The sequence below is a fragment of the Eumetopias jubatus genome, unplaced genomic scaffold (genome assembly GCF_037043125.1).
Source record: "Eumetopias jubatus isolate StellerSeaLion01/CBP00866 unplaced genomic scaffold, mEumJub1_p1.0 scaffold_10, whole genome shotgun sequence".
Classification (NCBI taxonomy): domain Eukaryota; kingdom Metazoa; phylum Chordata; class Mammalia; order Carnivora; family Otariidae; genus Eumetopias; species Eumetopias jubatus.
The window spans coordinates 67,726,024-67,739,405 of NW_028274816.1; the positions used below are offsets into that span (position 1 = coordinate 67,726,024).

General features: G+C 55.8%; 1 protein-coding gene across 2 annotated transcripts in view; it reads right to left on the minus strand.

Moving 5' to 3' along the window:
- Positions 1-3,217: 3,217 nt before the first annotated feature.
- The window catches only part of TNFRSF13B (TNF receptor superfamily member 13B), a 34,168-nt gene continuing 24,003 nt past the window's right edge, over positions 3,218-13,382 (minus strand). For both annotated transcript variants that reach the window (XM_028089459.2, XM_028089458.2), the window contains exons 4-6: positions 5,684-5,860; positions 4,852-5,114; positions 3,218-4,634 (exon numbers count right to left, since the gene is read on the minus strand). In XM_028089459.2, coding sequence (XP_027945260.1) covers positions 4,864-5,114; positions 5,684-5,860 — 428 coding nt within the window. In that variant the 3' untranslated portion in view covers positions 3,218-4,634; positions 4,852-4,863. The remainder of the gene's footprint in view (positions 4,635-4,851; positions 5,115-5,683; positions 5,861-13,382) is intronic.

Here is a 13,382-nt window from a genome sequence, read left to right on the forward strand (position 1 = left end):
AATGTCCCACATGGCTCTGGCGTTCGTTAAAAAGATTACCAGACACACAAGCGAGCAAGTGAAAACAACCCATTGCCAAGAGACAAATCACTCCACAGAGCCAGAGTCAGAGGTGATCTGGGTGTTGAAACTATTAGGCAGGAATTTTTAAATAATTAAGATTCAGATGTTGAATTCTCTCATGGAAACTGTGGGATACATGCCTGAATAGAAGGGGGGTTCCTCAGCAGAGAGTTGGAAACTATGGGAGTCAAATGGAAACTCTGGAAGAAAAACCCATGTAATTGAGATGAAGGCCCATCAGTAAGCTCAGCACAGCTGAGGAATGAAGCAGTGAACTTGAAGTTCAATAGAAATTACCCAGACTGAGCCACAAAGAGAAAAAAAGGATGGGGGGGAAAAACCCCAACAAAATAATAGGGCACCCGAGCTGTGGGATGATAGCAAACAGTTGGAAGAGATAGTGAATGGCATGTATATATGCCATATATACATATATACATATATATAAAATAATGAAAGACAGCAAGCTACAGATCAAAAAAATCTCGGAGAACCCCAAGCAGGCTAAGTAAAAAACAAACCTAACCCAGGGCACCTGGTGGCTCAGTTGGTTAAATGTCCAGCTCTTGTTTTTGGCTCATGTCATGATCTCAGGGTCGTGACATTGAGCCCCGTGACAGGCTCCATGCTGGGCGTGGAGCCTGCTTAGGGTGCTCTCTCTTCCTTTTCCTCTGCCCCTCCTCCCCTGCTCACGTGTGCTCTCTATCTCGCTCTCTCTCTCAAAAAAACAAACAAAAAACCCTAACCCAAACAAAAACTCCTAGAGAGAACATATTCTAACTGCTAAAACGATAAGAAGGGCACCTGGGTGGCTCAGTTGGTTAAGCGACTGCCTTTGGCTCAGGTCATGATCCCGGGCTCCTGGGATCAAGTCCCACATCGGACTCCCCCTGCTTGGGCTCTCTCTCTCTGTCAAATAAATAAATAAAATCTTTAGAATAAATAAAAAGGTAAGAAAAGGAGAAGGAAATGAGGGCACAGATTATAAAGGAACAAAGAGGAATCAGAGCAGATGTCTTGTCAGAAACTAGGCAAACCACGGATCACAGAATAATGTCTTTAAAATGCTGAAAGAAAAGACCTGGCAACCCCAGTCTCTACCCAGGAACAAGAACATCTTTCAAAAACGCAAGAGAAATAAAGACTTTTCCAAACAAATAAAGACAAGGAATAATGGAAGTTCTTCAGACAGAAGGAACATGTTCCCAGACACTTGGCTCTACACCAGACAGTGAGGATTTCCAGAAATGAGGGTAAATATAAAAGGCATTGTTTTTCTTATTTTTAATTGCTCTGAAAGGTACTTAACTTCTAAAGCAAAAATAGTAGTGATGTATACAGAGTTGATAGAACATGTAAGGAAAATGCATGAGAACAGCAGCACAGAAGCTGGGGGGGCATTGAGACTATACTGTTGTAAGAGTCTTATGCTCTATGCAAAGTGGTATATTATTATTGCAGGGTTGACTGTGATGAACTAAAGACATACCATTAAAAAGATCTTAAGAGGCATAGGGCTCCTGGGTGGCTCAGTCGGTTGAGCGTCTGCCTTCGGCTCAGGTCGTGATCCCGGGGTCCTGGGATTGAGCCCCACATCGGGCTCCCTGCTCTGCAGGGAGTCTGTTTCTCCCTCTGCCTCTGACCCTCCCCACTCGTTCTCTCAATCTCTCTCAAATAAATAAATACAATCTTTAAAAAAATTTAAGAGGCATAAATGAAAAGATCAGGGTTCAGAGAAACAAAGAGTAGAATGGTGGTTAGCGGGGGTGGGGGGGGGAGAGATACTGGTCAAAGGGCACAAACTTCCTGTTGTAAGATAAACAAGTTCCGAGGATCTAATGTACCACATGGCGAACAGGGCAATAATAGTGTATTATCTACTTGAAAGTTGCTAAGAGAGTAGATCTTAGATGTTCTCACCACCAAAAAGGCACGGTAATTCTGTGATGGGATGGAAGGGTTCACTAATGCTATGAGGTCATTGTTTTGCAATATGTAAATATATCAAATCATCACATTCTACATCGTACACTCACACAGTGTTATATGTCAACTATATCTCAATAGAGCTGCAAAGAAAAAAAAGATCAGTGTTGCCATGAATAGGGAAAGGGCTGGGTTGGCAAGGTACGGCCCACGGTTCAAATCTGGCCCGCTACCTGTTTCTGGAAGTCGTTTTATGGAGCACAACCTTCCCTTCCCTGCTTGCTACTGTGGTGGGGGCCGGGTAACTGCCCTGCCAAAATGGTCCACAAAGCCCAAGATACTGACTCTCTGATCCTTTCCAGCAGAGCTGGCTGAGCCCTGGGCTAGGGGACAGGGTGGCGACAGATCGGCCAGGGGCGCTGGTGCACTCACCCGCAGGAGCCCTGGCAGGAGCCTGGCTCCGAGGCTGTGACAAGTGACAGGAATCAGAATATATGTTGGAGACACAACCAACAGAATTTTACCCAGAGCACGGATAAAATGGACAGTATTTAGAGTTTCTGATTTACGATCTACCAAAGGGATCCGTGTCTTAAAACACACACACATAACAAAGAACAATTGAAAACCTGACAAAAACCGAGATGATTTTTGTCTGATGGCTGCCAGGGTCAGGCGCTCAGCACCCTGCATTTTCCGCAGCCCTGACTCCCCTAGCACTACCAGAAACTTCCTCCCAGAGTTCCCCGGGTTCGGATGGGCAGAGCTGGAACACTGCAGAAGAAATAGAAAACCCGCACACCTTCCAGGCGAGCCTTCCCGTCTAAGCGGCACCCGGGCGGCTCCCGGGCGGCTCCCAAATGTGCCATTACCTTGTCAGCGTGTGGCACATCTACCCCAGTTACAGGCCTTTAATGTCAATCCTGTCATCGGATAAGCTACTCGCGTGGGCTTGGTGGCAGGGAACACTGCTGCCAGGGTGTTGCCATTTGCCATGTGGGGCCGACTGAGTGACAGATCGGACATGAGTCTTCGGCAGACACACTTTAGAAGCCCCAAATTCCCGTGTTAAACCCTAAGCCTCAGCTCCCCGGACTGTGACCTTATTTGGACACCGAGTCTTTACAGAGGTGATTTGAGTTAAATGAGGCACGGGGGGGGGGGGGGGGGGCGGCCCTGATCCAATAGGACTGGTGTCCTTATGTAAAGGACATAAATAGGCCCCAGACTCAGAGGGAGAGAAGACGCAGGCTGAGCGGAGCGGCCTGGAGCAGATCGTTCCTCAGGGCCCTCAGAAGGAGGCAGCTGCTCGCACCTTGACTTCAGATGGCACACCTTGAGAAGCAGGGGACAGTGACTTTCTGTCCTTTAAACCACCCTTTGTTACAGCAACCCCAGGAAACCGAGACAGCCTGTTAGCCGGCCGAGGGTGGACAGATGACACATCAGGCATCCCGTCTACACCTCCCAAAGTGTGTTACGTGAACCTCTGAAATGTGTAGCTGTGCAAGGTAATCTTGAGTGGCACAGGATGAAATCATTTTATTTCCCTTACTCATGGATTTACCCTACTGTGTAAATGCTTCTAAGAATCATTATGCATTTTAAGTGCGACTAAAATATGGATTTCGGGCGCCTGGGCGGCTCAGTTGGTGGGGTGACTGCCTTCAGCTCAGGTCATGATCCTGGAGTCCCGGGATCGAGTCCCGCATCGGGCTCCCTGCTGAAGCGGGGAGTCTGCTTCTCCATCTGACCCTCTTCCCTCTCGTGCTCTCTCTCTCTCTCTCATTCTCTCTGTCTCAAATAAACAAATAAAATCTTTAAAATAAATAAATAAATAAATAAATAAAATAAAAATATGGATTTCGATGCCACTAAAAATAGAAATATCAAATGTGTGGATGCTCAGATATTACTGCTTAGTGTTATCACTCATAAAATTTAGCATGTGGTTAGAGTAGGGCTTAGAAGAAAAAGGGGCTTAATAGAAGAATCTTAAGCCACTAACAGTGCAGGTTGGTGGCTAGACAGGGCCAAAGGTGTGTGCAAAGGAGACCACTCCTGCTGGGGGCCAGGCAAAGAGCCTCGGGCTTTCAGAACGGCTGGGTGCCCTGGGCTCAGCCTGCCCCTTCCTGTGCACCCCATGCCCCCCACACACACATGTGCACACACATGCACACACGCAGTTGCACTGTGCTTCCCCGTGCTGCACCATGCCTAAGGAGGCTCCGTGGAGAAATTGTTTTGTAAAACAAATGCAGGTGAGCCCAGCCCTCCTGTAGGACCCCCACCGGCGTCCCCCAACTCTGGCTTTCCGTCTTAAATGAAAGCGGGCTGCAGGGCCCCACTGTGTACCGCTGCTTCCCACCCGGCACAGGTCAACAAGCTCCGTGGGTCCAGAGCCTGGTGGGGCGGTCAACTTGCAGGTCCTCAGAAACCAGGCAGCTGCCTCCTGGTGGAGCCTTGAGCCCAGGGAGGCAGCGGGAGAGGTGGGACGTCCAGAGGCATCACAGGGGAGACGCGACCAAAACCAGGGATAGGGAGGAGTGGGCAGCCGGGGAAGGTTTTATTTCTAAAGAAGGGCTCTTGGGGGCTGTGTCCAGCAGGCGTGATGACGTCACTGCAGGTGTGTAGGTGATGGTGACCTGCAGTGGAGACGTGGCAGAAAGACGTGACCGGCCTCCTTCCCCGGCACGTCTCTCCCTCCAGCTCTCCCCCTTTCTCTTCCCTCCTCCCCACTTCTCTCCCTCCCTCCCCACCTCTCTCCCCCCTCCTCACCTCTCTCCCACCCTCCCCACTTCCCTCCCCATCTGTCTCCCTCCCTCTCCACCTCTCCACCCCCTATCCCTCTCCCGGACTCACCCTTCCCCCAGGTCACGCGGCGGGGCCTCCCTCCTCGGCGGGCGCGCACAGGACCTCAAGGCCGCCGTCGGGGGCGCGGGCGCAGGCCTGTGCGGTCGCCGTCAGGCCGAGGCGTCCCCACCTCCCCGAAGGCGCGGCATCGGGGGTCCCGGGCGCGCCCGCGCTCTCCTGGGTGGGCTGCCTGCGCTCTGGGAAGCAGAAGCTGCACGTCTCCACCGGCTCTGGTGGCGTGCCCGCGGCGCTTCCAGCTTCCATACAGTGATCTGCGGGAAGGGGAGAGGGCGACGGCGTTGGCCTTGGCCCCGACCCCTCCTCAACCGCCCTGCACCGAGGGGACAGGCGGCCAGGTTGTCGGGTTCCCGCAGACGGTAAACTGCCCTGCCTGCCCGCGCCCCCACGGGCAGCGCCCCCTCCTGGCGCCTCTCTTGTGCTACGGAGCCTGTCCAGGAGCAGGCTTTCACACCTTGGCTGACACCCCCCGCCCGCACCCCCCCCCGCCCGCACCCCCCCCCCCCCCCCCCCCGCCGCAGCCCCTAAGGGGACCGCCTCCTCCAGGTTTCGGCCCTGGAAGCCCTGCGTCCCTGCCAACCCCCTGGCCATCACCCTACACCCACCCTCGTCAGGTGCTCCACCTCTTGTCTTGATGTTGAACCTCATTTCACCAAGACATAAACAGTACTGAAGGGATGTGCCCCCCCCCGCCCCGCCCCTTCTCAGATAGGGCTGGCAACATGCTCTTTCCCTTTGGCAGCAGGACCAGTGCCAGGACAGGGGGATGGCCCACAGCTTGTCCAGCAAGCCATGGGAGTATGAGGGCCCGTTTCTCGCTCACCCTTGGAAGACTTGGCCTGGGTCCGACATGGTGCTGCGGAGGGCTGGCAGGAGAATGGGTCCCCTCTCCTCTTGAGGAAGCAGGCGACGGCCAGGAGGAAGCAGCAGATTATTGCGCAGAGGCACAGCCCCAGCGTGCTGTAGACCAGGGCCAACTGGTCCGCGCTCAGCTTCAGCCCTGGGGGCGCCCCAAAACAGACGTGAGGCCCTGAGATCCGGAGGGGCCCTTCATTGTCCAGGGCCCTCCTCTGAAGTGTCCCCTCCTCCTTCTTTTCCCTCATTGGGCCCAAGCAAGCCACGTGGCCATTCCCATGCTCCCTGGGAGGGCGGAGCCCCCAGTCCCAGCGGGCTGTCGAGCCAAGATGGTTCCCTTCCTCACCCTGAGGCTTGGCTGCTGTGGACTCTTCTCTGGACTTTGGGGGAAATCAGCCCCCTTTACCCCAGGTGGGTAGCAATGTCTCCCAAGAGCTCAGCACTGGACACCTCTGGAGCTGGCCCTTGTTGCCGTCTGCTCTTGCCATAGGATGTAGGTTGGGACAGTACCAGAGGTGGATGGATAAATGAACAGACAGAAATCCTGGGAAGCTGTCTCTGTTCTGACCTGGACCTTCCTCCAAGAGGGGTCCTTCCTGGGGAAGCATACTTGGAGAGTGACACAGGTACAGTTGCTACTGAGTCTGGGAGAGCAAAGCAGGAGGGCCCTGGGGAACGGGGGTGCTGGTCACTCCACTTGTCAGGGCCTCGAACCTCTGGTTTGGATGCGAGAGGAAGACTCAGCCCTGAGCCAAAGCCCTCCCCTTGACGTTTTTCCTGGTCCCTAGAATCGGGGCACCCCCGAGGCACCAGGTGGAAGGACAGAGGGGCACATGCAATATACTGATGATGTGGACCACCCACGGAGCCTTTATACATGCACGCACTTTGGGGAGCGTCTCCCATAATTCCCCTGCTCCTGTGAAGGCGGATTGACTACCCCGCCTTTAGATATTGAGGTAGAACTCACATGCTGTCACATTCCTCATTCTAAAGTGTGAAACTCAGTGGGTTTGCGTATATTCACAAGGTTGTGCAAACGTCACTGCCATCTGATTGGAAGACATTTCCCTCACCCGTGTACTCACTAGCAGTCACTCTGCATGTCCCTTGCCCCAGCCCCTGGCACCACTCCACCAATCCCCCGCTCTGTCTCTGTGGGTCTGCCTATTGCGGACCTTCCCTATGAATGCAGTCATACAGTATGTGGCGCTTTGTGTCTGGCTTCTTTCGCTGAGCGTGATTTCAAGGTTGATCCACACTGTCCTGCGGGTCAGGACTTTGCTCGTTTCTGTGGCCGGCTAATGTTCCATTGTAGGGTCATAACCCATGCTCCTCTGTTCATCTGCCCATGGACATTTGGGCTGTTGCCACGCTTTGCTGTTGTGCATAAGGCTGCCGTGACCATTTGCGGACAAGGTTTCGTGTGGACACATGTTTTCGGTTTTCTGCTGAAGCCTAGGAGTGGAATCTCTGGGTCAGATGGTAATGGTCTGTGTCACTTTTTGAGAAACCTCCAGACTGTTTTCCACGGGGGCTGCACCATTGGACACTCCATTTTGCAGGTGACAAAACAGATTCCAAGTCACGCTGTTCCCAGTCGCAACTGTTGCGGGGAGCAGGTGTGATGGACTCCGGGCCAGTGCTCAGGGCTGGCCTCACAGAGGCAATGAGAGGGACACCGCCCCCGACACGCTCCTCAGAGTCATGAGTTTTATAAAGTGACCGAGCTGGCAGGTGCCACCCTGACGTTTACAGAGGGAGACCGGGTGCTCTGGGCGGTGCTGTCCTTCGTGGCCCTGGCCCGGAGCTCAGGGAGGCCCAGAGAAGAGGGAAGCAAAGAACCCTCAGTGGGCACCATACGCTGGTGCTACAGATCTGAAGACTGAGGCCCTCAGAGGGAAGAGCAGCAGGGCATAGGGCCGAGCTGGGCAACTCTTCCCATTTCCCAATTGCCAGGCCTTTCCATCTGCCTACCTACTCCTCCCTGCCTCTGGAATAAAATGACAAGGTACGGCTGGATCCACAGGGGAGGGGCCGGCGGCCTTCATTCACATCAGGGACGGAATGCCCGGCCGCCAGATTGCTAAGTACAAATGAACTGCCGTGTAGATTCAAGGAGACAGTCTAACCATCTACATATTTCAGATGTTCTCGGCGCGAATTCTACCGGCTAGACCTGGCAGCGACTGTTCACGGCTGGTCCCCAAAGAGCCGCCTCCACGCAGCCTGCGCCTCACGTTAGGGCTGGGCCGGGCCTCCCCGACACCCGTAGGAGGCAGCAGAAGGCCTGGGAGCCCTTGCTTCTGCTCTCCGGGGCGCCCCGGGGCCACCGCGTGAGAAGGCCAGCTGAGAGGCCACGTGGAGAGGGGTGGGCCCTGAGACTGAGGGAGGAGCGGGGCCCAGCCATCCCGGAATCAGAGCCAAACCTCCAAGTGACCCCATCCCCCCACACCATCTGCCTGATGCTGTGCAGAGACCCCAAGCAGACACCAGACCTGCGAGCGGAGCCCAGCAACCCAGAGAACCAAGCAAGATAACAAAGGGGTTATTTGTAGGCCACTAAGTTTTCGGTGGCTTTTGGAAGCTACAGTAAACAACCAGACTGCACTCCTGAGGGGGTGAGGGGCTTGTCCCAGCTGCTCTTTGCCCCTCTGCCCGGACCAGTGACCTGACGTTTCCTGTGTAGCTCGTGCTGGTGACCTGCCCCTGGTACCTGCTTTACAGAGCCCCTGGAACCAGGAAGGGGAGTGCAGATTAAAGTACAGCGTCCTGTCCCACCTGTCTCACGAGAGTACCTCGTTTGGGCCGGGGTGTGGGGAGAATAGTTTCAGGGCCATTTGGAACCAGCTACCAAGATGAAAACCACACTTTCCTGATGTCCGTGGATTCGCTGACTTCCCGTCCAGGCCATGTCCCACCCACACAGACACAGGCGCTCACTGAAGCCTTGTTCAGAGTAGCAGAAGCTGGGTCGGCCCACGACGGACCAAACCCCAGGAGGTAGGCAGCGAAAGCGGGGGGTGCGCACTCTGGATGACAGCCGTGGTGTGAACCACATAAGGAGCTGTAGATGTGCCTTAGATAAGGAAAGGTGGGAAAGTAGGTTCTACACCCGGCGCAGAGCCCAACGCGGGGCTCGATCTCACGACCCTGAGATCAACACCTGAGCTGTGACCAAGTGTCGGACGCTCAACCGACTGAACCACCCAGGCACCCCTCTTCTTTTTGTTTTTTAAATGATTTGTCTGTGTCATCTATTCAAAACAGGAAAACAGCTTGAAGCTGCTCTGCTCACGACGACGCACACGTCCAAAGAGCCTCCTAAAAGGCCCACCAGAAGGACCGGGGCGGGGGCGGGGACGGGGGCGGAGGGGTCATTGAGCCCCAGCAGCTGGCGCGCCCACTAACGGGACAGCTGTCCCCCGCGGCTTTCTGCACCACCCGAATGGGCCCTGCACGAGTCTGGCAGCAGTGAGCGCCAAGACTCTCCTGGGGGTGGAGGGTATCTGCCCTTCTCAGCTCTCCTTTGGTGGATCACGAAGGTCTCTTGGGTCATGACCTCAGAAGTCGCCTTCTGTGGGCCCTCGGTGACCCAGCCTCCGCAGATCGGAGAGGCCTTGCCCCGTACTTCTCTGTCTGCTGACCCCGGGAGCAAAGGGGCACAGTCACAAAGTCTTGTGAGAAAAAGGGATGCGTTCTCTGTGCTTGTCTGAAGATGAAGTCCTGGGAAGAACCCCGTGCAGGTGCAGTTCCCAAGAACCACTACCAGAGGGCACCGCACAAGGCTTCCGGCGGCTTGGGAGCGAGACTGGCCCCAGCCACGGGGGACGGTTTGTTTCCAGGCTGGTTTTTGTTTTTGTTTTGTTTTACTGTCTTCAAAGCCATCTCACATCTAAAAATAGAATTTCCCCAGACTGCTGCGGTCCCTGGATCAGGCCCAGGCTGGCCAGGTGCTCAGGGTTATGACTCGTCACTTAGGGGCAGAGAAAGGGGCCTTTGCGGGCCAGGAATCCAGATGGCACCGCTCAGCTGGGGGCCCTGCAGCCACACTGCTTGGGTTGAAGGAGGCTTTGGACATTGTACTCAGCTTCCTCAGCCCTCAGTCTCCTCATCTGTAAAATGGGGAATGAGATGCCTGTCAGCATTGTTTGGCATCTGCGAGGTAGTGCATGTAAATGGATGTGAGGCAGGTAGGCCCGGGGGTGGGGGTGGGGGGACACTGATGCCGCAGGTCCCCAAGTGTCCCCACGCTTCCCCAGCTCAGCCTGCAGGGAGTCTGTCCGTAGGAAGGAGGGAGGCTGGGGTGGCCGTTGTAGGACGCCACACTCTGGAGGATTTCTGTTCCTCCTCTTTCTCGGAAGACTCTGGTGCACGGCTGGTGGGCCCCGTCCACGGGGACCACCTGGCCAGCCTCCGGGACTCTGCGTTTTCCCTCCTTCCCTGCACGTGTGGTGACCCTGGGCCGAATGTTCACCTTGAGAAGGGGTTTCCTGCAGTGAGTGTGAGCCTCACTCTCGGCTCCCTGGGGGGCCTGCACATGTCCGTATCTGTGGGCCTTTCCCGCCCCCACGGGGTCCGTGTGTGCTTGTGGGTGTGACACGTGGCTGCCGTTTTGGGAGACGAGTTTGGGAAAGGATGGGGGTGCAGCTGGCCTTCTCACGCAGTGGCCGCGGGGCGCCCCGCAGAGCAGAAGCAAGGGCTCCCAGGCCTTCTGCTGCCTCCTACTGGTGTCGGGGAGGCCCGGCCCAGCCCTAATGTGAGGCGCAGGCTGCGTGGAGGCGGCTCTTTGGGGACCAGCCGTGAACAGTCGCTGCCAGGTCTAGCCGGTAGAATTCGCTCCCCCTGCTCTACCCCCATCAGGGCCTGGGATCCCAGTGTCCCGTTCTGTCTGGTGCCACCACTTCTGAGAGCAAACCTCCATCCTGCTGGTGGGAGGGCAGGACGGCAGGGGGGATGACTCCTGCACAGCCTCACCCCTGCTCCCGTTCGGCCCCTCTCCCTGGCCCCGGATCAGACCCCCTGGCCTTTCCCTTTGCTCAAGTGGCTCCGGTTAACGACGGAAGCCCCCTTCACCCCGGGGCCCCCTCCAGCCCCGGCCCGTCCCTCCCCTCCCTTGTCAGCCTGGTTTTGAAGACCAACGCCAGGGCCGCCCTGTCTCGGTTCAGTTCCCGCACACAAGGAAGCCTTGAGCAACTCCCAAGACAGACGTGGTGTCCGCCCCCAGCCCCGAAATGCTGACGGCCGGCTTCCATGGACGTGACCCCAGTGAGAACAAGGCCGTTTCCCACCCTGCACACATGACCTGCAGATTGATTAATCTCGGCCACTGGGTTTCTCTTCCTTAAAGGCCTGTCATGCTTCCCATTTGCCAAGCCGGTGCTTTTTTCCCTGGGTGCGTGTACCCCACAGCTCGGAGCTCCCCCACCATGTAGGACGCTGCTGCCAGCCGGCCCCTCCACGCCCTCACCTGCTAGGCCTTCAGCCCCCCTGCCTGTGATCTTCATGGTGGGACTCTGCGCCCCCGGCCCCAACACCCTACACTGTTCAGTGAAAACGGGGGGCCCTGGAGGGCAGTCTGTGCTTCCGGGCCCCCCACTCTGCCTCTGTGCCTCCCCATCTGGTGCAATTAGGTTAAACCGGACTAGGGGATGCTAAAGGCCTGATAAAGGATGAGGCTAAGCGGGAGACGGAGAGCGAGAGGCCTGGCTTCTTGGCCTCAGGAAGAGTGAGAGAGGGGCTCCCTGCCTTGCCCCCCGGCATTTCCTCAGGTCAAGGATGCCTCCACCTACCGACACCTGAAAACTGCCCTTCAGAGGGTCCTCTGGCCTCTTTGCATCTGCAACCTTCTCTGCGCTGTGACCTACTCCTTCCAGAATGTTCCTCCTTGTTTGCCTTTGTGGACACACAGTCCTCTGGGTTCTGCTCTGATCTCGCCGACGGCTCCTTTCCAGTGTTTCTGGGGGACCCTCTATGACCCCTCAGAGGCAGAGTCCCCTGCTCCCTACCCCGTAGAACTTCCCTCTCCATCCTTTTCTGCACACACGTCCTGGGTCCCTGGGGCATCTTTTTCATTCTTGGAAACACAACTGCCACCCCGTAGGCCCACGAAATCCAGGTTCCCCAGTGAGATGCTCCCCAGAGCTCTGGACACCTGGATATCATCCTTCCGGGCTCCAGAGTGGTGAGCGAGGACATTTGTGTGGTTTTAGGCTCCCCAGTGTGTGGCATGGTGTTACAGCAGCTGCAGAAAGCTAACACGGCCAACCCAGGACAGGACCAAGGCTCAGAGAGGTTAAGTAATTTGCTCAAGCTCACACAGTTAGTGAGGGATGGAACCAGGGTCTGGCTCCACAGCCTGCACCATTACTCCAGTCTGCCTCAAAGGCCCCTCCTCCGAGAAGACTGCCTTGCCCCCCATCGCACCCCTGGCTGCATTACGTTGCCACCATGCCCGGAGACTGATTTGTCATTTGCTTGAGTCTTGTGCATTGTCTGTCTCTCCCATTAGACTGTGACTTCTGTGGGGTCAGGGACAGGATTTGCCTGGTCTTGCCACCTCGCCCACGCACAGCAAGCCCTCACGGTTACGTGTCAGTGAAGGAATGACAGTCTGGAAGGACTGCAAGAAGAGCTGGAGTAGGGTTGAGGTGGGGGTCTGGCAGGGATGCGGACTTCGTAGGGGGATGGCAGGATCTGGGGAGCCACAAGGGGAATGGATCCCATCAGCTCCACCACTGGCCGCAGCTGGAGACAGCCTGGTCCCATGGCGTCCTCCAGTCCATGCTCTCAAACAGGTCCACCCCTGGCCCTCCCGGTGTGTAGCCCTGGTACTTCCTGCTTATAATCCACACCAAGCACAGCTCCTGCCCCATCAGCACACCCAGGTGTCAGACGAGAGAGCAGAATGGACCGAAACCCCAGACCTCTGGGGAGTCTCAGGCCACAGCAAGATAGTCATTAAGCCACTGAATTCCTGGGAGAGTGTGTGGTGTCCCCGGCTAGTGGCACAGCTGATGCTACAGGGTCAGGCATGACCTGCACATGGACCCCACTGACTCCCCAGCATGTCCCTACACACTTGCATCCACACATTCTGAGGGATATGTTCCTGGAGCCAACATGAAGCTCCCAGATTCCACCCAGTGCCCTCCAGGGGTGAGGCTTGGCTGGGAGTCATAAGCAGGAATAGCTAATCTTGTCCCACGGGCAGCAGGTTACCCTCAGGAAGTGACAACAATCCCATGAATGCCACTCTGGGAGTTTTGCTCTTGCAGAATGGATAAACTTTGGGACCCAGAGACTTGGCCTGAATCCCAGCTCAGCATTGCTCATGCGCTCATTGCACAAGTCTCAGAAACTCACTCTAAATTTTGAGACTCAGTTTCTAGATCCATAAAATGGGTAGTATTGATCTGAAGGGGACCCTATTGCATCAAAAGTGAGAAAGTTCTGGGTTTGGCTAGAAGAACGCAAATACATCGCCAGCTGCAGGTTGGACATATGGGTCACTAGACGCTGGAGGAGCAGGTGTGCCCCGCCCATCCCCACGTCATGGTTCTGTGCCTCCCTCCCTCTGTATCCATGCCCCTCTGCATGTGAATCAGTATTTCTCATGAGAGAGAGACTGTGCTAGATTACAATCGGCCACAGACTCACCAACACTA